Source organism: Periplaneta americana, chromosome 1 (assembly GCF_040183065.1).
Source record: "Periplaneta americana isolate PAMFEO1 chromosome 1, P.americana_PAMFEO1_priV1, whole genome shotgun sequence".
Classification (NCBI taxonomy): Eukaryota; Metazoa; Arthropoda; class Insecta; order Blattodea; family Blattidae; genus Periplaneta; species Periplaneta americana.
This window is the reverse complement of record NC_091117.1, coordinates 87,002,069-87,028,861: the sequence shown is the minus strand read 5'-3', so window position 1 is coordinate 87,028,861 and position 26,793 is coordinate 87,002,069. Positions and strand designations below refer to the sequence as shown.

The 26,793-nt window shown below is 35.0% G+C and overlaps 1 protein-coding gene across 1 annotated transcript in view; it reads left to right on the top strand.

The window, feature by feature from the left end:
• Positions 1 to 26,793, top strand: part of LOC138697990 (sodium channel protein Nach-like) — a 72,896-nt gene that overhangs the window by 9,471 nt on the left and 36,632 nt on the right. Inside the window, exons 3-5 of the mRNA XM_069823635.1 lie at positions 7,175 to 7,305; positions 9,988 to 10,069; positions 24,749 to 25,034. Of these exons, the coding sequence (XP_069679736.1) occupies positions 7,175 to 7,305; positions 9,988 to 10,069; positions 24,749 to 25,034 (499 nt within the window). The remainder of the gene's footprint in view (positions 1 to 7,174; positions 7,306 to 9,987; positions 10,070 to 24,748; positions 25,035 to 26,793) is intronic.

The following is a 26,793-nucleotide window of genomic DNA, read 5'->3' as shown; positions in this document are numbered from 1 at the left end:
CTAGTATCATCAAACTCCGGTTGTGGAAGGAGGTAACATATTGTTTGCAGTTCTCCACCGTTAATCCAAAGGTATAACCAGGTTAATATTAGAAATGTTAGTAAAAACAAAATGATGACCCGATAGTAATTTCTGGTACCGGTAATGTAGGAGAGTCGATAGGCAAATTAACTATTTCTGTTTGGATTGAAAGACTGGAATATAAGAATAACTGAAGCATGTCAGTAAACTGGTGATTAAGTAAATTGAAAAGTACTATTTACATGATTGATATTCATTTTTTATAAATTTAAATGAATTATTCAACCCAGCAAATATTGTACAGATGAATGTTGATAATGTTAATGCACTCACAGAAAGGATTAAAACATAGAGTTATTTCAAGGATTTAAAAAGTACTGATTGCAGCGTAGCATTTCTTACTTTGAAATAAATAGTTTTGAAGCAATCATCCAACACTTCCAATGTTAAATTTGAGGCATTACGAGCTCTCATGTTAAATTACCCTGAATTTACATCTGCTGTGTTAAAATGTGTCTAGGTTCCTTGTGCGTCTGTTGACGCAGAAAGGTTTTTCTCACTCGTATAATTTAATTGTTAGTGGCCGTAGGCGCAGAATGAAAGAAAATAATATTGTGGCTTCTGCCAAGCCTTCATTCCACAAATAGAAACAGCAGATGTTACATAATACAAATAATGTTTTTTTTCAGTGTTATAAAGTTGTATTTAATTTGAGTAATTATGTAAAATAAATTTATATATGAAACCTTTTTTATAATTATTTCGTCGCCTAGTACGTAATATAGGGTTATTTCTTAACGTAAAAATTCCTTTTCAATTTATACGAAATTATTGCGACTATTTCGTTTATATGACGTCATTCCTTTTTCGACCAATTAAGTGTAATGAAATTTTGAATTCCAACCAATCACAGTCAAACATCGCGATAATTTTTGCAGCTAGATTTATCGCTATCAATTTACCGCGTGGTCATTCTTTTGTTTAGTCGGTGTCGCCAACTGTTTCCCTGTAAATTGATGAGCAGGAATCCATTAAGATGCATATACACGGTTAAACTGTTCTTTCAACTTTACGCATTCAAGCAATGAATCCAAGATTAATAATTGCTAATATTAATTAATATATTTACGCAGTGAAGACGATGTTCAAAACGGCGCACCATGTAGACACAAAATCTTCATACATCTTAATTGAACGTACGTTTTAAACTTGATCATTTCAATATTCTTCGCAGACTGCATGCATACGTGCATGGAAAATTGAACTGTGTAGATGCAGCTTCAGTCCCGTTACACACTACAGCGAGAATGCGTTTGTCGATCTATGGAAAATCCTTTCTGTAGCACGGAGTAACGGTCAAAATAAGGCACAGTTGACACATGGTCCCGCGCCCATAGTTAACTAACCTAATTCTAACCTATAAAATCTGTATTACGTGAATGAAATTAAACAATTAATAGAAAGTCAGATGTTCAAATTTATGTAACATCAGCGAATATCAAACACAAAGACCTATACAAGGTCTTTGATCAAACTGCCTTCCGTATGGCGTAATAAAATACGTGTTTTAATTATCTATACAGAGATGGCTTCACTATTTAACAACATAACATGTCTCGCTGTAGAGTGAATACATAAGCATTGCTATATTACTGTTTCCACACAATATTACATAGTTCTTAGTTCTCGATGTAATGTGTAATGTAACGACGAAGTACTAAATAATGTGTGAAATTCTACTTCCAGATCTTCATCTTCTAATTCCATGTCCATTGTAGGCTATTTGAAAAAAATTACACTCCTTCATTCAGATTTGATAACTGTGTTTTCAATAATTCTTCATTTAATTAATGTATTAATCAGGTTATTCGTAATTATATTATAACATGTTTAAATTATATTATGATTTCAGCAGATAATGAAGACGTAATTCTGTTATAATAATAAGAGAAAAGTGGAGTACATGTAATTAACATTGTTAAACCTGCATTTCTCTTTTCGCAATTGGCATTACTGAATAACATCCAATTTCTTTATTGCAGTAATCGATATTCAATGTATCTCAACTTTAGAATGCTTGAATATGTTAAGTATTCGTAAATATACAATTATTAACAATTTGTGAGCGAATTTTAGGGATATATTATTTATACTTTTATTTTATTCACGTAATAGCCCTAATAAATGCCAATAGAGGTCTGAGATTTATCGGTCTTACTACAGATTATCTTACAGCTAATTAGCGATAAAACGCGAAATATAATATTTTATCACAATTATTTTTAGAAATTAATGCGAAATTCTGTGGTCTCTAGTCCATGATGTAAGTTACTCGTCGACTGCAACACAAAGCAAGTGAGCAGCAGGCGACTGCGGTGCTTCGTCGTAGGAACAGCTAAGGCACAGTACTTCAACGGGGCACGACCCACGCCGCGTTCTGTTGTACACAGTAAAGGGACTCCAGGAGAGCTAATCTGAAACTATATACCTTATACCTTCCTCTCTCTCATCGGGCACTAAGTTTCGCTGCCTGGTATAATTCTTCGAGTCTTTATACATGCTGCGTGTACAGTATGGGTCTCACCTCACCGACCCTGACCGGAAGATAACATCACAAAGGAAGCTGAAAGTGGGAATGTACTGGAGCTTATAAGAGGTGTTGACAGGCTAAAGGTCTGACCATTCAGCTACCGCAGGGGTTAATGCATGTATAGTGATTCGTTAATGTTTTTATGAAGCTTGTAATGTAGACATTATCAGTTCGGAAGCTGGCGAATAGGGGCGTGGTTTCAAGTAGCTTTGGAGTAAGTAACAGTGTTGATGCATTCCTTTTGGATTCTTCACAGGGCCAGTTAGGTGAGTCCAGTATAATATGCAGCATAGTAAAGCTATGCACCTGTCGACAGGTGATCACACCCAGACGTAGTTCTACGTAAAGATATGCAGCATAGTAAAGGAGAATTCTTCTTTGAGATCGTAACAGGCCAAAAGGGCTAATACTTGCAAGGAAAATGATGACAGTAACAACAACAATAATAAGAAGAAGAATAATTTATCTAACAATCCGATGTCATAACAGCTGTTGCCGTCTTCTGGAAACCAAACGCCACTCCTCTCTGTAAAATTGTGGTTAATTTAACGACGCTCGCAACTGCAAGGGTTATATCAGCGTCGCAGGTGTGCCGGAATTTTGTCTCGCAGGAGTTCTTTTACATGCCAGTAAATCTATTGACATGAGCCTGTCACATTTAAACACACTTTAATGCCCATCGACCTGCGCCGGGATCGAACCCGCAACCTCGAGCATAGAAGGCCAGAGCTATACTATTTAGATTTAGGCTTAGGCCTATATTATACTTAAAATTATGTCATTGTCTATTTCATTACAAATAGTTATGATAAAACTTAATAATATAAAATGATTTTACAGTTAACTACTCCTACATATGCAAGCTAAGGGAATTATAATTTTTATCGAAATACATAAAAAGACCGCACAAAATGCGAATTTAACCTAATATTGTTTTGTATGCAAAGAGGGTTATGATCGTTAGCAAAGAGTATAGTCTGTCGATGCTGCTGCCACCTAGAGGAAAATTACTTGAAAAAGGCTTCAAATCCGATAATTTCAAAATACAGTGGAACTCCACAAATAGACACAGCAATTGTACGTGTGCGAGACGAGATACGAATTCTGTCTTTCTACGGAGTACTATGGACATTGGTAAACATAAGGGCTGTACATTGTTTTTATGGCGTGCGGACCGAAACATAAATAATTAACGTACGGTACATACTTTTAAATAATACAGTATATTGTAGTATATGCAAAATTTATAACAAAACAGCTTCGTGATTAAGTATACATTTGAAACATAAAACAAACTTCTGGAGGAAAAACTCCCTAAATGTATCTACATACAAGGCTTTCATTTCAAAACATCCCACTCTAAGTAACTAATTATTTAAATTGAATTCAATTTAAACAAAAAAACACGTAAATTTAGATACTGAAGGGGAAGTCTTAAACCAGGCCTAATTGCATTTTAGATTTCACCTCCCACCCCAGCCACCCCCACTTTGAAATTTCAAATGGCACCCCTATATTTTTATACTTAAATATGAAAGAGCATTCAATGGTTTATACATCTCATTCATTTGTTTTCACATAATTATTTTCTATAGTCGCCTGGCAACCTGAATTGTTGTTACTGTTGATTAGAGCTGAAGAGAATAAAGCTACAAAAACTTATTTAGCATTTCATGTAATAGTTGTGTTAGTGTATTAAATTATTTTAAAATGGTGTATACCCTTCAATAGAGAACATACATCATCCTTATTGATTAAATTGAGGAAACTACACAAAATAAGCTGTGATTTCATCCTACAATCAACTGATAATAACAAAACTTCTTATAATCACTACAGAATGCCTCGTAATTAGATGAATTTTGAATAATTTCGAGGGAAAAATCGTTCTGGGGCCGGGTATCGAACCTGGGAGTTATACCTGAAATATTGATTTGCATAGATGAATTTTGTTTTATCCCATGCACTGTTCTGATAGAAATGTCAAATTCTTGAGGGATGGCTCTGATTGATTCACCTTTTTTTTTACCGTTCCAATATTTGTAACTTCTGCTTCAACATAAGTACACATTTTTTGTTCCCTGCCTTGCTACCAACGTGTACGAGTATCTGCACACTACTGCACTGGTTCACCTGGTTAGCCCTGTGCAGCACGGGGCAGGATGCGTTGACTTACCTTGTATCGTGAAGTATATGAAAGTGAGTGTCTATTTGTGGAGTTCCACTGTATCAGGCATACAAATTACGAAAAAGAGGACATTTCTTGATTTTTTAAAAAATCCGCCCTGACCCCGGCCAAGGCCTAAAAAGGAGGACATGTCCGGACAAAAGAGGACGTCTGGTCACCCTAATTTTAGTTCATTCTGTAGCTGACTCACAGAAAATATAGAGGTACAGTCAGTGCTATACTTACTTACTGGCTTTTAAGGAACCCGGAGGTTCATTGCCGCCCTCACATAAGCCCGCCATTGGTCCCTATCCTGAGCAAAATTAATCCAGTCTCTATCATCATATCCCACCTCCCTCAAATCCATTTTAATATTATCCTCCCATCTACGTCTCGGCCTTCCCAAAGGTCTTTTCCCCTCTGGCCTCCCAACTAACACTTTATATGCATTTCTGGATTCGCCCATACGTGCTACATGCCCTGGCCATCTCAAACGTCTGGATTTAATGTTCCTAATTATGTCAGGTGAAGGATATAATGCGTGCAGCTCTGCGTTGTGTACTTTCTCCATTCTCCTGTAACTTCATCCCTTTTAGCCCCAAATATTTTCCTAAGAACCTTATTCTCAAAAACCCTCAATCTCTGTTCCTCTCTCAAAGTGAGAGTCCAAGTTTCACAGGCATACAGAACAACCGGTAATATAACTGTTTTATAAATTCTAACTTTCAGATTTTTTGACAGCAGACTAGATGACAAAAGCTTCTCAACCGAATAATAAGAGGCATTTCCCATATTTATTCTGCGTTTAATTTCCTCCCGAGTATCATTTATATTTGTTACTGTTGCTCCAAGATATTTGAATTTTTCCACCTCTTCGAAGGATAAATCTCCAACTTTTATAGTTCCATTTCGTACAATATTCTGATCACGAGTTTTTTCGGGATTTACTTCCAAACCTATCTCTTTACTTGTTTCAAGTAGAATTTCCGCATTTTCCCTAATCGTTTGAGGATTTTCTCCTAACATATTCACGTCATCCGCATAGACAAGAAGCTGATGTAACAGTCAGTGCTATAGTTGAAAAAAAATAGTTGAAAAAAAAAAAAGAAAAACTGAAATTCGGCTATTTCACAACCACCCAAATTTCTTCATCAGTCGTTTCCTATATTATTTATACTGGAACTATGGAACCCGAATATTATTTTTACTGGAACTACGTTCCGGTCCTATTATAGCACTGGGTACAGTAGAGTCTCGATTATTCTAGTTTCGATTAACCGACGTTTCGTGTTATCCGAGCCCGATCCAAAAAAAAAAAATAAGTACTGAAAATATTGTACGATATTTCGTGTTAGTAGATTTTTTTAAATGTATACAATTAAATACAGACTTTGAGATAAGCAGGGCATGTAGCACGTGTGAGTGAATCCAGAAACATGTATAGAGTGTTAGTTGAGAGACGAGGGGAAAAAGACCTTTGGGAAGGCCAAGACGTAGTTGGGAGGATAATATTAAAATGGATTTGATGGAGGTGGAGTATGATCGTAGGGACTGGATCTATCTTTCTCAGGATAGGGAACGATGGCAGGCTTATGTGAGGGCGGCAATGAACCTTCGGGTTCTCTAAAGGTCATTAATTGTAAATAAACGTACAGTATGTTTAAACGTCTAGAGTTCATATTAGCCTGATTTGTTCATTCTGCAATGTGTCCGCAAACTCACTACGCACGGAAAGAGACGCTCGATCTCCAAGCGAGAAGTTCAGTTGGCAGCAAAATCATTCACACGTGTTCAGTGTTGACCTTCGAGTGGAGTGAATCCCACCTTCCAACATAACTGCAGCCGGTAGCGGTGAACCCCACTTACCAACATTACTGCCGCCTCTAGCATATACATCGCCGTCTCCTCGCTGCGGAGTGAGTTTGCGGACGTACTGTATTTACTCTATTAAGTAAATAGTTTGTCTAATTTCTAATCAAAACATAGTTTTCAGTAACCATCGGTATAATCCAAGATTCTCCTTATCCGAAGTAGTCTTGGATAATCGTGACTCTACTGTATGTATAAACTTACATAAGTTTCAATTCCCCTTAAATTCTCAAGTCTCAAGAGAGCATTTCAATTATATTTATTGATTATATCTGACTCCATCTGTCTCAGGTCATTGAAGCTAGTTAGTCTATGTGTTGATATTTCCATTTATTTTTTATATTTTCTAAAATTTTATTTAAAATCAGCACCGACACCTTGGTCATGTGATTAACATGGCGCAAGAACGTAACTCAAGAAAAATGAATGGCAGATGTACAAGATGCACCCCCTTCTCATTATAGGGAATTGAACCTGGGCCCACTTCATTTCTCAGTATATAACAGATCTGTTGTGGTTAATTTCAGTATCGACTTAACTGCACACAAATATTTCATTTCTGTGCTTGGAACAGCGTGGAATTTGATTGCTGTGACTACTTCCTGCCACTTGAATCTGAATTCGGGACTTGCTACGCCATCAACAATCTCAACACCAGGTAGGCATATATATAGCATTATGAGTCCAAGGGACTAGCCGTGTCACGAACAGTTTGCTGCTATCTGTTTATTATGATCTTAGGGTTAGTATAAAATTGAGAGCGTGTATAGCTGCGCAGAAGGCTACTGAAAAGTATCAACATCAAAATACGGAACTAAGGAAGAGACTATTGAAGTGCTTTGTGTGGAGTGTGGCATTGTCTGGGACAGGAACATTGGACATTACGACGAAGTGAAGAGAAGCGAATAGAGACATTTGAAATGAGGATATGGAGAAGAATGGAACGTGTGGAGTGGACAGACAGAATAAGAAATGAAGTTGTGCTGGAAAGAGTGAGTGAAGAAATAATGATGCTGAAAATGACCAGGAAGAGAAAAAGGAATTGGTTGGGTCACTGGCTGAGAAGGAACTGCCTACTGAAGAATACACTGGAAGGAATGGTGAACGGGAGAATAGTTCGGAGCAGAAGAAGGATCAGATGACAGACGACATTAAGATATATGGATCATATACGGAGACAAAGAGGAAGGCAGAAAATAGGAAAGATTAGAGAAAGCTGGGTTTGCAGGTAAAAACCTGCCCTTGGGCAGGAAACTATGAATGAATGAACGTGTATTGAAAATGAGTTTGCTTCTTGTAACTATATTTAAAATCACATGATCACCACAACCTGATCGTTACGTGTTAATAAGAATAGGTTATTACCTATTTTGTGTTTTAAATCTATATTCCATTAGCGTGACATACTGTAATAAATTTATCTGTCCTGAAACATCGTTCCACCAGAGTTTTCTTATCTCGACTTTGTCTTACAGAAGTTGAACGCATTAAAATACATTTTTTTCTCTGTCGCTCCTTCAGGGTCTGTGTTATAGGTATCCTACAAACAAAACTCAGCTCGGACTCCTCGCGGCACGTATGCTATACCCCTCTTACTCCCTGTAGTAGGCTTGAGAGCATGCTGGGAACGGGAGCATACGTCATCTGCGCGAGACAGTCACGCCCGCTGGTTTCTGCGCACGGAGTTTTCCTTGTTGGATGCCTATAGAATATGGATCGACGATGTGAAGAGTAAAAGTACCTTTTGATATTCTTGTGAAAAGATTCTGCCCCATTCGTAGTTCTGGGAGTGTTTTCATTTGCAGATTGTGCTTCAGGGTTGACGGAAACTCTCATCTCTTACATAGTTCTCAAGACATAATGTACATAGAAGGCGATAAGTCCCAGTACACATATTTATTTTTCCTGTAAAACAGTCTGTGCATGAAAATTGTGTCCGTATTACTCGTATGATACTGCCGGAAGTATTTTGTGATGTGATCATAGTGGGAGACATCTGGCGGACCTGAAGGAAACCATAACACACGAAAGTTCCCAGCTATTTTAAGAGTACAAGTTGGCAAGGTGAATAAGAGAGTTTTCAATGTGGAGGAGAGACTTGTGGATTCCATGTGGTTTCACGAGCGGTCACATATCAGAAAAACTACGAGTAGGGTACCAGAAATATGCAGTTATATGTTATACGCCTGTCCAAATCCCTGCCTGTTAATTCACTGACAGTTACAGGGCGAAAAGATTTCATTCTCTCTCACTTCAGCAAGTTATCTCTGCTCGGTGGCGTCTTACCAGTACCAGCTCTGAAAACTGCATGATGTCGATATTGCTGGACGCTTGGTTGCATTATAAGTCTGCTTATAAAATAATGGAGTTCTACTATAGTTAAAGAAATTTACATCTGGACTCCTTGCTTTAAGTCAAATGTCTCTTAAGAGGATTTACATGTAAGACTGAACAATCAGTATTGTTTTTAAAAAATAATTATAATATGAATTAAGGAGTTAAACACTGTCCTTCTGCTATATGATAAAATTACTGTTAGGCCTACTATTTAAAAATAAATTATTTGCATTTTTTTCTTCAAAATTCATTTCACTGTGCAGTGATGAAGCTTTTCCCACATAACTAAAAAATTATCCAACATTCTGTGATGAAATGTTTTGTGTGTATTTATGCTTGTCATATCTACAACATGATGCAAGATCACTTCTCTGCCTTTGATAGATTGTCTGATAAAAAATGAATTCTTTTAAAAAATGGTCAAATATTAGTATTTTCTTCTAACACAAAATAACAAAAATATTATTTATTGGGGAATGTAGTTGAAAGAGCATGATATTGTAAACTTGAGTTTCAACAATAAAATAAGAGAGAGAGAGAACATGTAAAGTTAACAAGTTTATGAGTTATGAGGGAAATGCTTCATCACTGCACAGTGAACTACCACCATTATGAAATTTGAAAAATAATAGTCTCTCTCTCTCTCTCTCTCTCTCTATATATATATATATATATATATATATATATATATACACACACATACATATATATATATATATAATTTATTTTAAATCGTAGAAATATTTTTTTCATATAGCAGAAGGACAGTGTTTTACACGTACCAATTTTCATTATTGTACAAGATAGAGTAATGGAGAACAATTTTTAGTATTTCCAAAAGTTTTACTGCTGTAAGCTGTATCTAACCCCTTAAAAAATCTTAGCTTACAAGGTTAAAATCGTTACTTTTTCTATAGAATAAACGTAATATTCATTTTATTATAGTACATTGTCCTTTTTATTTATAGCCTATATTTTATTCAAACCTTTTTTTTCTTTTCAGAAAACAAAACAATTTGTTCATGACTTCTAACAGAAGCACAGGTCCCGGCATGTTGAGCATGCATATGAAAACAGACACTAAGGTAATTTCACCATCTTATTCTTTCATTCACAAGCTCGCAAAACCGAAGGCGTATATTATTGTCTGAGCGCCAGCTCTGAAACCGTGCGGTATTAGGAAGTGGGGAGCGGGGGGGACGTGACTCAGCACGGCCAGCTAGGCAGTGTTTGTGGGGTTCCCTCCGTAGTACAAACATTAGGTCTTGAGTCTTACACCATTATCCGCTTATCGCTTCCACGCCACATTTCTGCCGCGGTTTATACGTATTTTTAATGTAGTGTAGTACAATCGCACGTCATCACCTCATTATCCGTTCCACGCCGCATTCCTGCCGAGATTTCAAAGCTGGCACTCAGAGAGTAAATGGATTTATAATCTATAATATGTTTTAATAAAACTCTAATTGAGATTCTGGCTGATACATCTGTCATCAGGCCGTGCATCTTACTTGACGACATGTGTCAGAGGAAGTACAATTGTTTGTATAAATCTCAAGTCTGATTAGTGTAATACGTATGTTACTATTATCTGTGCATTTCGAACTGACGGCTCAAGGTGAAGTAATGGACTGCATTTGCCACGTGTGCTTATCTCAATCCTGAACCATTCTCATCAACTAAAGTCAGCTGGGACATCCGAAATTACCAGTGCTTCAGTTCACAGTTTTCAGTTCAGTGACTTGTGCGTGGTTTGTACTTCTGCACATTTGTACGTGACCTTGGCCAGTTCTAAATGCACATATAGTAGTCAACGATGTATACAATGGAGGAGGAAAGGAATTAGCCACTCTATCTCATCTTCTGACTTAGTTGCCTCGTGAGTGATGCCTTATTAGTGTCACTTACGAGGTTCCAATCTCTTTTAAGATTGTAGACTGTTTTAATAGGACCATAAATGGTATACATACATATATGTGTTCTGCGCATGGACAGGTCTTTCACTGCAAACCCAGCATTATCCAACCTTTCCTATTTTCTGCTTCCTTCTTAGTCTCCGCATATGATCCGTATATTTTAATGTCGTTTATCATCTGATATTTTCTTCTGCCCTGAATTATTCTCCCGTTCACCGTTCCTTCTAGTGCATCCTTCAGTAGGAAGTTTCTCCTCAGCCTGTGACCCAACCAATTCCTTTTTCTCTTTTGGATCAATTTCAGCATCATTCTTTTTTCACTCAATCTTTTCAACACAGCTTCATTTCTTATTCTGTCTGTCCACTTCACATGCTCCATTTATAGATGGTTTAAGGTATTTATTTTTATAATAAATTTCGACACCAAATTTCTCTATTTCTGCTAAATCGTATAAAATTTTACAGCAAAATGTATCTTTTGAAAGTTTGTTAGTCTCAGATGCGAACATTAAATAATTTTTCATAGTTTGTTCAGGTGCAATATTATTGTTATTACTATATTAAATTCTATATGACTGATATTTTAAAATGGAAATATGCATTACATGGAAAGAGTAACGTTAAATATTAATTCAGTTCAATTGAATTTTATTTGGACACTAGACATATAGTTTTAGGCTTCGTCAAAATACATCGAAAACATATATAATAAAAGGAACAGTAAAATTTAAATAATACAATGAAAACATGAACTAATTTGAAACTTTTAAATTAAAGAAAACAGTTCACTCTTAATGTATTAATTGTAACTAATTTGCAATTAAACGTATTTATTAGAAAACAATTTTATACATGTTTGTGTTGAAAAACTCAGCAACGGAATAAAAAGGATTATTTAATAACCAATTGTAAAATCTAGTTTTGAAGCAATTTATTGGTATTTATAATAATGACTGGGGTGCGTATTATATAATTTCATCCCCATAATTGAAAAATTTGTGTTGCTTTTGTCTAATCTACAATATGTAATATTAATTTGTTCACTCTTTCTAATTTCATGATCATGTATATTGGCCACTAAAGAGTAATTGTCGATATTTTGTAGAGTGTAAAATACTAGATCGTATGTATATAAATTTATGATTGTTAAAGTCTGTGATTGTCTGAAAAGTGTCCGACAATGTTCCAGATTGTTTGATTTACATAAAATTCTAATGGCTTTATTTTGCAAAATCAAGACTCTTCCAATTTCGGTTCCATTTCCCCAGAAAATTAGGGCGTATCGAATTATTGAATGAAAGAAAGAAAAGTAGGCACATCTTAAATAATTTTGAGAAACGCAAGTCGTTAATTTCTTTGACAAATATATAACTCTTGGTAGCTTTGTGAATATGTATTCGATGTGCTTATCCTATGTTAAACTGGAGTCTATAAAAAGTCCTAGAAATTTTGTATAGTTGATTCTGTTGTCCTTATTTATTATATAATTTTGGCTAAAAGTTCTGTTGATAATTTTTTCTTGATTAAGCAAAAAACCATTAGATTCAAACCATAAAGCCATCTGTCATAGAATATCGTTGTTAAGAGCATGTAATTGCATTAGAGCACGGGAAGAACATAGGAAAGTAGTGTCATATGCATTCATAATTGTTATTGCTTTAATGAATTCTGGAAGGTCATTTACTGCTATTAAGAATAATAGAGGACAATTATTGAGCCTTGTGGAACCCCATAATGTGTAGTGTTGAGACTTGACCAATTTTCACCTCTAGCAACTAATTCCCTTCTGCCATGAAGTTAGGTTCTAAAAACATTTAAGGGTGCTATTCATAGACATTTCGCTAGCCCGCGCTACGAGCGTGCTAAACTAGCCCCGGCTATCGACTGGTTACTTGTACAGGATTCATAGCATAGTATATCGCTAACACCGGTTTATGAATACGAAAACGTCAGTTCGCTGATCACCCACCGGAAGCCCGCGCTAAGAATGTCTGTGAATACGGCCCTTAGTGTATTTCCTCGAATACCATAAAATTCTAATTTTGATAAAATTAAATTATGATCAACACAATCGAACGCTTTAGTGAGCTCACAGAATGTAGCATTAACTGGTGACCTATTTTAAAAATTTCTTAAAATTTCCGTTATTAAAAGCTAAATTGCATCATTTGTTGATTTACTTTTCCTAAAGCCAAATTGTTTAGTACTAAAGATATTTGAATTTTCAAAATAATCATAAATTTGATTGAAAATTACAAATTCAAATACCTTAGATAACGCAGGAATGGTAGAGATTGGTCTGTAACTACTTGGCCTTGGCTATTACCTTTTTTATATATTGGGATTATTTCGAAATTTTTAGTTGATCGGGAAATATGCGTTGTTGTAGGCAAATATTGATCATATGTTTGAATTTATTACTTTTTTTAAAATCATTTGACATATCATAAACATCTTTTGAATTTGATTTTTTCAAGGTTTTTATTGTATCCCATACCTCACACAAGAGATTTTGCCATTTCTGTTTAGTATATCCATAGGGGATAGTTCAGAGCGTTGAATTCTGGATTTCATTATGTCCACTGTGGCAATGAAAAATTCATTGAACTCTTTCGGCGATATATTATGATTGTTTATATGATTTTGATTGTTGCTGAATCTTTCTCTATTTATGAGATTCCAGGCAGTTTTATACTTGTCAGAGTTTACGATTAATTTAGCATTATAATTCAGTTTTGTTTGAGTTAATTGGCTTCTGTACTGTTTCGTAATTTCTTTTAATTTATTTTTAGCTATGGGCAGACCAGTCTCCTTATAGATGTGGTGTAGTATTAGTAGTTGGGTTTTCATCTGTTTTAATTCTTCTGAATACCATTTGTTTTCATGTTTTTTCACTGTTATTCAGTTTTACTTTCTTGATTGCGAAGTCCACACCTGTGGAGTAATGGTTAGCGCGTCTGACCGCGAAACCAGGTGGCCCGGGTTCGATCCCCAGTCGGGGCAAGTTACCTGGTTGAGGTTTCTTCCGGGGTTTTCCCTCAACCCAATATGAGCAAATACTCGGTAAATTTCGGTGCTGGACCCCGGACTCATTTCAACGGCATTATCACCTTCATTTCATTCAGACGCTAAATAACTTGAGATGTTGATCTAGCGTCGTAAAATAACCTAATAAAAACCTTGATTGGGAAGATTAAATTAAAATATTCTAATAGTCAATTTAAAAATTTATTAAAAATTTAAGCAGTTATTGCGTCTTTAACATTAAAGAAGGATTCCCAATCAATATTGTTTATACTATAACAGAATTCCATTACTCTTTCAGTGGTAAATAAATGTTTTTAAACCATTTGAGGTTGTTTATATTCGTTTCTCAATTGAATATGCAATTGCAATATAAGAGCAGAGTAGTCTAGATAGGGGATTTTTTTTACCAGAATGTTGTATGTTTCCTGCTTACTATTTATAAAAATATCATCGAGGCATGCTTTTCCTTTCGTTAGAGTATAATTTCCTGGATAGGAATTAAATTGCCTTAATAGATGTAGTAAGGCTGTTTTATCTAATAAGACATCGAAGTGAGAGTTTACGTCTCCATCGATTACTACTGTGTAATTGTGCCGTTTAATGAGTATTTGAAGAAGCTTTTCGAGTTGTATTAAAAATATTTGAAGAACCGCTAGGAGATCTATAAATGCAAATAATTATCATTTAAATCAGTCAATCATTACTCCTGAACATTCGAAGTGAAATTCTATTTTTAATTCATTAAATTCCATTGGTTTGAATTCTAAGTTTGCTTTTCATAAAAATAGCTGAGCCTCCATGAATATGATTTGGATCTTTTAAAATAATCACCTAATTTGAAACCATCAAAATTTATATAGTCAATATTATAATCACGCAACCAATGCTCAGTGAAACATAAAAATGAAGAGATGTTTAAGTTGAGAAAAGTTTCCAGTAGATTAATTTTGCTATCCAAGCCCTGTATATTAAGATATAAAACATTTATTGTTGTTTTTTCATTTTTGTCATTTATTAGCGATCTGGAATTAGTTTTTATGTAGCCTGTGTTTGGGGTTGTCTCTTTTTAAAAAACCTAGTGACCAGAACCCCTTGTTGCCAGATATTAGTGTCCTAAGCTCGTACAATATTATCGAAATTGATTGTAATTTTGAAAGATGCATACGAATTTGGAAATTTTGATTTCAGTGGCTCGCAGTGATTGGGCTAGTCTACAAATAAATAGAAATAATTTTTTAGGAATTGTTTTTATTCCCATATCATTGGGTATTGATTTGTTCCCAACTACAATTTTTTTATTCTTTCTGGTTGATCCAATCTTTCCAACCGTGATCCACTCTGTTTCCTCAGAAGTCAGACTTTATTTTAAAGGGAGAGACCTTACTATGGTTTACAACTGTGACCTCGTTCTCATGTTTGTCTTTGCTAGATGTGGCAAGATTACAGACCATGTCGGCGGCCGAAGAATTTGCAGCGTTTGCTGAATTTTCAACACTCACTGGTGTAATTTTGCGCTGACTTTGTTTGCAGGTTGGCGCTTTTGCAACAACAGCACTGAATGATGTCTGGGAGATTTTTGGAATGCATGATGATTCCGTGACCTTGCCGATTTTTTCACCTGCTAGCAAAGACAATTGACTCTTAAGTTGATAATTTTCATTTTTTAAATCTTTTATGTCTGATTCTAGGTTCTTTACATTTCCCAGAACTTGATTTAGAGTGTCAACAATATTCTGCGTGTTGATTCGCATTGTCTCTATTTGCACTGCTAGAGATATCGTTTTACCTCTGGCAGACATATTGATCTCTCAGGAGACAGAATTTTTTTGGTTGGTGGAACTGCACGCAATGTATTCTTCACCTGACGTAATTAGGAACATTAAATCCAGACGTTTGAGATGGGCAGGGTATGTAGCACGTGTGGACGAATTCAGAAATACATATAGAGTGTTAGTTGGGAGGCCGTAGGAAAAGGACCTTTGGGGAGGCCGAGACGTAGGTGGGAGGGAACTATTCAAATGCATTTGAGGGAGGTGGGATATGATGATAGAAACTGGATTAATCTTGCACAGGATAGGGACCGATGGCGGGCTTATTTGAGGGCGGCAATGAACCTCAGGGTTCCTTAATAGCCATAAGCAGGGAACGGATTTATATGGACTAAAAATATATGAAATATGTAAATATATATGTAGTTATTTTTACCAAAATATGGAATTAAATATGGATTTTTACCAAAATATGGAATTAAATATGGACTTAAAATTATAAAAAAATGACTATGTACGTTAAATATTGGTACATTTTAATCAAACTAAACAAAAAATATAATGGACGTACCTTATCTTCCAATGTAGTTTCAACAAAACACAATTTTTATTGTCTGTTACCATAACAATAGGTTACAAACATTTCTTTCAAGTGATGAAAAGTGAATCTTCTTCTATTGTCTCTGAGGATAGATTTATACTGACTAAAAGAGCGTTCGACGTCACAAGAAGTAACTGGTACATAATTCAATTTCACAATGTCTGCTGGGGATAAGTCCAAGTTAATCTTCACTGTTGATTCACCACTCATCACAGCAACAACCTTTTGTAGTTCTTCATATCCAGGGTTTTTTGAAAGTACAGTGTCCACCTTAGCTCTTACTGCATCTGCAACTTTACCTCTACCACGATTCAGTTGTTCCACAGTACTATTTATAATTTCAAAACTTTCAGATAGTGAAAGGTGCCTATTTTGGAGACTTTTGAGCGTTTTTATGATGCATGAAAATGTATGCTGAATGTGAGCTAAGTCATTCTTCACACTTATGTCACAGGTAACTGTTTTCGCAGTATCAATTGAGACTGCATCTTCAGAGTCCAATGCAAGGAGAACATTGTTAATAGAGTCTATATGTTCGGCATAATATTCAACTGCTTCTAGCCATGTACCCCATCTAGTTAAAATTGGCTTTGGTGGCAATGGAATTTCAGGGTACATTTCTTTCAACACGTTAACTCTACTGGGAGCTTTGAGAAATACTTTTTTCACTGATGAAATCAACAAATCTACTTTAGGGAAATTGTCTCTGACCACTTCTGCCACACGATGAAATGCATGCGCCACACAAGTAAAATGAGTCAATTTAGGATATACAACAGATAATGCTTGTCCAGCTTTGACCATATAAGGGGCAGCATCGCTAATAAAGAATAACACATTATCGTACATAATACCCTTTGGCCACAGGATACCCATAGCTTCGTTGAACAGTTTAACTATAGTTTTGTTATTGCACTTTTCTAGAACATGTAAAAGAATTCGTTCAGAATATTGTTCACTTAACAAACCGATAACTACATTACCAACAAGTCTACCTTCTTTGTCGGGAGTCTCATCAATGGAAACCCAAATTGAACTATCTTTAATTTCATCTCTTATCTTCTGTATTGTCTCATCGTAGATGGATGGAGCATACGTCTTCCTAAGTGTTGACTCATCCGGGATTGTATGTTGAGTATATTTTTCAAGGAATTCCCTGAAGACCTTATTCTTTAGTTTGTAGAGAGGAATATCAGCAGAGATGAGAGAACGGCACAGGTCGATGTTAAACTCAGATCTTACATTCGATGTTGTTGGTTGTGTTAAAAACAATTGTCTCTGCTTGGAATTTAGTTGTTTGTTGGCCTGATGTTTACTAGTTGTAATGTGTTGTTGCACCAGGAACTTTTGTGTAGATGATACTGCACACTGACACAAATTACAAAATAATATTTTATTGTCAGTTGATAAACCATCTTCTTTAAATTCTGAAATGTAACTTGTTAGTTTTGATTTTAAATTGACTGAATGACGTACTTTTGGCATATTTACCGTCTTTATAGTATGATTTACAAAACTGAACCTATGTGTACTCTGACTGGCATTTAACTGTTGAGCTGCACAACTGAAGTCTGTTAAAAATTTTAAATTAAATTAATACAGTTTTGTAACTTACTTTCCCATTGTTGATAGGACTGCTAATTTTCAAATAACTCTGATGTTAAAGGGATTACTGAACATGTGTTTAAATCTCTATTGTTGAAATGTATTTTTAAAAGTTAATGGAATTTTGTTTTGTTTTATTGTTAAACCTAATATAATATGGACTGTTTTATATGAAATATGGAAAATATATGGAAATTAACGAAAATATGTACTAAACTCTAAAATATGGAAAAATATGGAAAATAAAAGTAGGATTTTTCAACCCTACACATTGTGAAACATAAAGATAATGCAAAATATAAATTATATTAGCTTTATAAGTAAATATGTATTTACATATAAATCCTTTCCCTGGCCATAAGTAAGTAAGAAATAATGCTTCCCCGAATGAGTGTAGAAACTCATATCAGGGAGAGTTAGAGTGAAAATGTAAAATTTAAATGTGCGAGGTGAAATATAAGAAAAAAGAAACTAAAGTAGGTGGTAGTCAACATACTAGTTGTTTCAACGCTTATATTCTGGATGTTTCACTGATTTCCTGTCTGTCGCCAACTTGCTCTCCAGCTTCATTTTCAGGCAAATGTTCAGTATAAGCTATTGTTCAGTATATTCTGTAAGGACGCATTTGTTAATGGTATGAGGACTGGTTCTTCGCTTATTAAATTTAGAGACGGACTATCTAGCACTAATGTTTGATACGGAGCGCAGTTCTGCCTAGTTCCATTACTAGTAACTGGAAGACTTACACTATAAATCTGGAATTAAATGTTTATTGTCTTCAAGTCTGACCAGCTAGCATTATCCTCATAGTTGGATTCATGCATTCTTGTAATGTTCAGGAAGATAAATTTTGCCCATATATTTCGTTAATAACATAAAAATTAAAGCTTTGAACTTTTTAGTATTATTGTCATTACCTGTATACCATCGAAATCATTCTCGTTTTCAACATTGTTCCGAAAAAAATATATTTCATTAGGCTATATTAAAGGTCATTGGATCTAGGGATGAGTTAGTTAGTGGGGTTTAAAGAGGGCACGTCAGCTACTCTCGCTATTTGCGCCCTTATCTAAAATTCCTCATAAAACAAACTTAGGGATGAGCAACATCTTTCATAACGTTCCTTTCAACTTCTGCTTCATGTGTTATACCTTGCTGCTGCAGAAATAAACTTTTCCTTAGGTAATAATTGAACTAAATATTTTCCACGAAAGAAAGCACCAAGTTAACAAAGTGTCTCTAGTAGCAGTTTCATGTTGTCATAGATTTCTTGAGATGCACAGAATGATCAATTGGAATGGAAGGTTTCAAATTACCATTATGGAGAAGTACAGCCTTCAGACTTCGCTGTGAGGAGTCAATGAATAGTCTCCAATCTGACTGTATATGCCAGGGATCGGCAAAAATGTCATCATGATCACTAGCAATAGTGACGCCTAAGGGGCAGCGCAGTGAACTGTTTTTGCTTCACCCCCTCCCTTCCGTCCAATTCCCCTACAACTCCAGTACATAGGGTTCTATCAGTGCCGAGTTACCTGCTTAAATTTATACTATTGCTTCTTTCTCGAAATCTTCAACGTCTGTTCGGAAACGTGTGTTTAAGGAAGAATGGGAGGAACAGTATTTGTTGTTGCACATGGTGAAAATGTAGACGCCTCTTGTGTTCTAAAATTATAATAGACACTTATAAATTAAACGTGTAGCGACATTACGATTATCAAAAATCATAAGTACGCATTAACATATCCAATGTAATTGTAAACGTAAATGTATACAGTAGAAATTAAGTATACAAATAATTTTCTTTTTGTAGGGCTGGACGGGGCGAAGCAATTACATTAAAACAAATTAATTCAAATAATAGTTCCGGTACTAAAATATGATGAAACAAGCTACGAGTCAAAAGGAAGTCCATGCAAGTTATGTTATTGCTTTGGAAATCGCAAAATCATTGAAGTGCTATAATGGAAGAGAGTTCATTAAAACATTTCTGAATAAAGTTGCTAACATTATTTGTCCCAAATAATCTGATGTTTATAACAGTATGAAATTATCCACAAGGACAATACAAAGGAGGATAAAGGATATTGAACGAGAAATAAAATCAAAGGTATAAACAGTGGTCTAATCTCTCGCTTTAGATGGAAACACAGATATTGATATAGTAGAATTGATAATATCTACCCGCGGAGTTACGAAGGATCTTTCTGTATACGAATATTTGTTCGATGTCATTGCATTCCAAGGAAATACAACAGGAGATGAGTTATTTCAAGCATGAAGAAAATATATAGAAGAAATGAATTTGAACATAAAACAACTTGTACCTGTAGTAACATACGGAACACGAAATACGACTTCAAAGAAATCTACTAGATGGAGTAACGTATTACTAAGAGAGCTAGAAATATCTCTAAGATAGAGATCTTAGAGAGATCTCTAATTAAATCATTCAGTTCCTGCTGATTAAAAGGTTTCGTATCTGAACTTTTCCCTGGAAGATATCATCATCATCATCATCTAAATTCTAAACTTTAATCAAGTATGAAACCACAGTCTAGTATATACAGTCACGAAGCTCAATACGTTGGGAATATGCATCCATAGATAGTTGCTAACCACTAGAATCGCTACTATCGCCTCATCACAGACAATGCGAAATAGTACCGGTACAGTCTGCTGTTATTAGTACCCCATCACCTCAAGCTTCGTGACTGTATATATTAGACTGATGGAACCATCATCACATTCTAGCTCTTCGAGTCCCAAATAGAGTATTGTCAAAATGTTGTCATTGCCTTTGTCTTTTCTGTTGTATCAATTTAATATAGACTAATCAAGTAACACGGCAAACTAGCTGCGGATGTTATGGGAATTAAACAGTATAAAAAATAATAATTATGCACATAAAGTATTCTATCTGCTTAAAAAGAGAGAATTTTCAATAATTATTCATACTTTTCTCACATGGATGACAGTCTATCATCTCCCTTAATTATCTAAAAATCTGTACGTGCTAGAAACAAAACTAATTACAGATTTGAAATCAGTAGTCCAAACTTAGCCAAATTCGCATATTACTTTTTTTGATAAATTTTCTTTGTAGACCAGTTTAATAAGTGAATCGCTATGGAAAACTATTGCAACTTTTGATACCACAGTGTTCTTCTTCACATTAAAGAGATAGTATAAAATAGAAAACTGAACATCGTCTATAGAATTGAACCGGTGAGTGGAAAAAGGGAATAACTACATTTTTTTGCTAAATTGAACTGAGATACCTATTTTGTTCCTCAATGATAGACCCATTGGATGAACTGAAAAAGGGAATATTACTAGCATTCTTACCCGGGTAAAATCTCATGTCTGTTCTGTGTTGAGTGGAAGAAGGAAATAACTTCTGTAGTAGTTCCCTTTTTCCACTCAAGATTGTGCCAGGGCTGACTCGGCTGTTTTATTACAGCTAATATTGAAACAAGTTTTATAATAAACAAATAATAAGCTACATGGAGTAACTGATACATGTAAACAAAGGGAAAATGTTGTTGGGCTATTATTCGACTACATGCAGAACTTGTCACTTCCCTTTATTCCTGTACAGGAGAATGATGTTTTATCTTCGCAAGCTTTGGATGTACATATTCTGTATTCATAATCTTTCTAACAACACGTCTGTTTTCTACACATACCATGAGGGAAAGAGGGTCATGTAGATATTCAAAATCATGTGAAATTTCCTGAGAAAAACAATGGTGCAATCCGTTTTGAGATATATCTAATAGTTTTCAAGTTATGACACAAACATTAGTTACTGCATCTACAGATATTTTGTAACATGGTACAGTACTAAGGTGGCTTTGGAAAAGGTATTTTTATGCAATTCTCGTAATTAACTTTTCCTGCTTTACTGTTTGGTTAACCTATGACAGTTTCAATGCATTGTTGTAATTATTTGAAGCTTTCCCGTAACAAATTTTTTTATTTTCGTGATTGCATTATCGAAAGTGGAAAGAATATTGATATCATTCTTCATTCTGCTAGGTTAAGCCACAGAAATGTTGCAGCAGACTGAACGAACAGTTCTCTGGACATTGGAGCGGTCGGCGTGGACCAGTAGAATGGTCGACCAGGTCTCCAGATTTAACACCTCTTGATTTTTTCTTTTGGGGTTACATAAAGAGCTTGGTATATGAAGAGAAAATTGAGAATATGGAAAGAACATTTTGTGGCATACCCGGGGTGATTTTAGCACAGGCTTCAATGATACATTTCATTAAATGTTCCACATTCTCAATTTTCTCTTCATCCTACCAAGCTCTTTATGTAAACCCAAAAGAAAAAATCAAGAGGTGTTAAATCTGGAGACATGGCCAGCCATTCCACTGGTCCACGTCGACCAATTTAAAGTCTAGGGAACTGTTCGTTCAGTCTGCTGCAACATTTCTGTGGCTTAACCTAACAGAACGAGGAATGATATCAATTCTTTCCTCTTTCGATAATGCCATCAAGAAATTTCTTACAGGAAAGCTTCACATAATTACAACAATGCACTGAAACTATCACAAATTAACCGAACAGTAAAGCAGGAATAGTTAATTACCAGAATTGCATAAAAGCACCTTTTCCAAAGCCTCCTTAGTACCGTACCGGTACCATGTTACAAAATATCTGTAGATGCAGTAACTAATGTTTGTGTCATTAGACAGTTATCTTTAAATAACTTGAAAATGATTAGAGATACCTCAAAACGGATTGCACCATTGTTTTTCCTAGAAACTTCCACATGATTTTGAGTACCTACATGACCCCCTTTCCATTTAAAATTTCGAAGTTGCATTCAAAATGGCGGCTTTTGAAATAGCTGAGAGCTAGAATCGAATGTGTCACTGGTAGAGCATTTGGTCTTACAAATACTGATAACACCTATAGTAATCGAAAATCAAGCATATAGAAGATATTTATATGGTCCTAGACTTTTGATTCATCCTGTATATTTTTTTCCATAAAATTGTAATGTGGAAGTCGTTATTAACCTATTTAACCATGTATATACATTCTTAAAGACGAAAAAAAATGGAGGAGAGGTTAGGAAGCTAATAAAGTAAGTGTATGATTATTGAGTGGAAAAAGGAAATAAGTTTTAAAATTTAAAAAACTTGTATACAAATATTAACAAGGCATAGAGCAAAATATGATAATAATATATATACTACAAACAATAGTGAACATTTTTACTGTTGACAACATTTAAATCAAACTTAACAGAAAAGCTGTAGAAAGTTTTTTTTTTTGTTTCCTGAAAAGTTGGGTTCAAAGTAGTTATTCCCTTTTTCTACTCACTGATTCAATTGTAAAATCGATAAAATAAATTATGACAGTATTCTAGCATGAAAGAGCATAAAGAACCATATCAATGACATACGTAACTCAAAATTCCAATTTTTTGACTTACGACACTTTTCTACTGGGGTTGCGAGTAGTGAATTTTGTTTGGTGAACCTCCTATTCATCGGACGTGTTTTACAGGAAGTTTCCTCCCACTTCAATTTTGAAGTAGGCTAATTAACCGGCAAACTTACTTAAGAGAAAGTAAATTTCACCTCCCGCTTCACTTTTTAAAGTAGTTAACCGATAAACTTGTTAAAACAATGTAAATTTCAAGAGCTGTCTTTAAACGCGATTGTTTATGTTTACGTTCATTCTTTACATATCTTGTTTTCTCCACCATCGCTGTAACGTATACGCGAGCTGTAGTAAGTATTTGTTGACTCCAGGCAGTAACTTTTTACAACGTTTTCACGGTTCTTTACCATTTAAAATTGCTCTGAGGAACGAAAATTTACATTTGAAGAGTCCACTGCAAGAATGATGGATGTCATTTGGAATACATTTTGCAGGAGAAGCGATTGAAAGTTTGAAATGCTTAGCGGTCAAAGCTTAACTGTGATTTTCCGATCATTACTAGACAATGACTATCAGTGTTAATGCCATGTAACTCTCTATGTACATTCTATATGTCTTAAGCTATGCATTGACGGTCTTGGTTCATTTTCGACAAGAAAGTGACATCCAACATTCTTGCAGTGGACTCTTCATTTGTTAGGACTAAATTCCTGCAAAATTTAAGGGACGAAACTAACATTCTTTCAGTCATCCGTTATCAGAATTAACTGATCTCTTAATTTCAGAGAGGATATTGGGAATTTATTGAATAGTTTTCCCAAAATTCGCTACCAAACGTTTAATTTAAAACAGTTTTTTCCCGAAAGGATAGCAAAATTGTATTAAACTTTTCTGTTTGAGATATCTCAAAGATTAACCCCCGGAAATTAGTGACATGGCTTACGGTTCACTCTATATAAGAAAGGGCACAATTTGGGATTAGCCTATAGCAGCGTTTTCAGACAGAGACTAAACGGAGCGGAGCGCTCCACTAGACTGGTTGCGTGCTCCGGTGTTTCCACAGACATAAGCAAGTTCAAGCTCCGATCTAGCTCCACAACTGGTTTTGGAGCTTACAACTCTGACACTACTGGCTTATAGCTTTCATATTTTTCATACAATGTTTCGAAAGGTGCTCTTTAATATTCTAGGTTATCCCAGCGATTTCAAACTTGCTATGAATTGGTGTACCCTGGCTTATCATTCACTTTGATATTGGGATGCTTCAGTTACCTAAGTACAGGTAGCATTTGTACTTCATTTTGCCTGCACATACATACAAGTAGGATCTACTAAATGCATATTATTTTGTTGCACATTTGAATGAAGTTATTAGTTGTACGTGTCAGCATTTTCTATCCCATACTTTTGTGAAGGTTGTAAATTATCTCATTTCTATTCACAGGTGTTTATATTACCAAATGAAGAGGTACCACACTTAACTACAAGTGACGATAAATTCGTTGTTATACCGAATGAGGGAAAGCTGAAGCATTATATGAAAGTCAATGATATAGAAAACGACGCGGAAGTTCGAGACATTGATATTACGAAAAGAAGATGCCGTTTTTCTGATGAGAATTACTTGCAAACCTACTCCGTATACTCGTCTGGCGGTTGCACCGTCAATTGTCGCTTAAAACTGCAACTGAAGTTTTGCAACTGCACCAGTTTCTACATGCCTGGTGTTGGTAAGTTTACATCTGGCGCACCCCATGTTAAGTGTGGCAGTGTGTATAGTGGGGATCATGTAAGAGTAGTTCCTGGAAGACTAATTTGGCCGTCTCTTCAGTGTTGTCAACTAATACCAGATATCACCAAAGAGGGTGAAATCACAATTCCATGTACTGAAATAATAATAATAATAATAATAATAATAATAATAATAATAATAATAATAATAATAACTTACTTACCTACCTACTTACTTACGGCTTTTAACGAACCTGGAGGTTTATTGCCCCCCCTCAAATATGCCCGCTATCGGTCTGTATCCTGAGCAAGATTAATCTAGTCTCTACAATCACATCCCATCTCCCTCAAATCTATTTTAATATTATCCTCCCACCTATATCTCAGTCTCCCCAAAGGTCTTTTTCCTTCTGGCCTCCCAACTAACACTCAATAATAATAATAATAATAATAATAATAATAATAATAATAATAATAATAATAATAATAATAATAATAATAATAATGTCTTTTTATCTACTTACTTCCACATCTCATCTTTATTTTGAGAGTTGTCTTCAATAATTTGTGAAAGAGTAGCCTATATTTTCTTCCTGGACCTTTCGCACGTTATTTGGTAATTAGTAGATTAATATGCTTTAATATTAAAATGTATTTTCTTTGATCGCGTGAAATGATTAGTACGAATTCCGGAAACAGAATGCCACTTTGATATGTATAACCTAGTTAAAATAGCGATACATACTCCTAAGTAGCTACTATGCTATTTCCTCTCTTGGAGATTTTAATAAAAATCTGAACACTAAGAAATACATTTCTGTTCATTAGCCACGTGTATGTTTCATACCAAGTGGGCCTAGGTCTATAAGTTATATCTCATTTAATTACACTTACCTGAATATAGTGTTCAGTTTTAATCACAACGCAACACAACTGAATTACATATGTTTTGATATTAATATTAATGCCGGTATTATTGATTAATTATTAATTACATTCAAATTTCAGAAATTTAGTTACTTCCATTCAGCATATTACTTTTACTGCATACCAAAATTGTTGCTGCCAACATAACAGTTAGAAAATAACTGCCAGTTGTCGTATTTGTCAGTACTCGAAATTTGAAACAAAGTTGGCAAAAGAAAATTCAGTCTGACATCTAGAGAATCACAATATATTCCACTAGCATATGTGCTAATACAGGAAAAAGGTTAGATTTCACTCTTAAGGTATTACCACAGTCTAGTATATACAGTCACGAAGCTTGAGTTTATGAGGGTACTAGGAACAATAAACTGTGCAGGTACTATTTCGCATTGTCTCTAATGAGGCGATAGTAGCGATCCTAGTGGTCAGCAACTATCTATTGATGCATATTTACTACGTTTGAGCTTCGAGACTGTATATACTGGACTGTGGTATACCTTATTTTATTTCAAGGAGTGCAGTTCGGTGGCTTATTTGAACACCGAACTGCACTCCTTGAAATAAAATAAGGTATATTACAATAATTAAGCTGACTCGGACTATAATCCTGAAATTATATTTCCTACTGTTTAGTTGTCAATAAGCCTAAGTTCTTGTAAAATAGTCATCGCTGTCTTCTTCGTTGCCGTCACAGAACTACGACTATCATCATCATCATCATCATCATCATCATCATCATAGTTATTATTACCATTTTCTTTGTCACCAACTTTAACATTATCAACATCATAATATTCTCGTTTTCATCATTTTAACTACCATCATCACCGC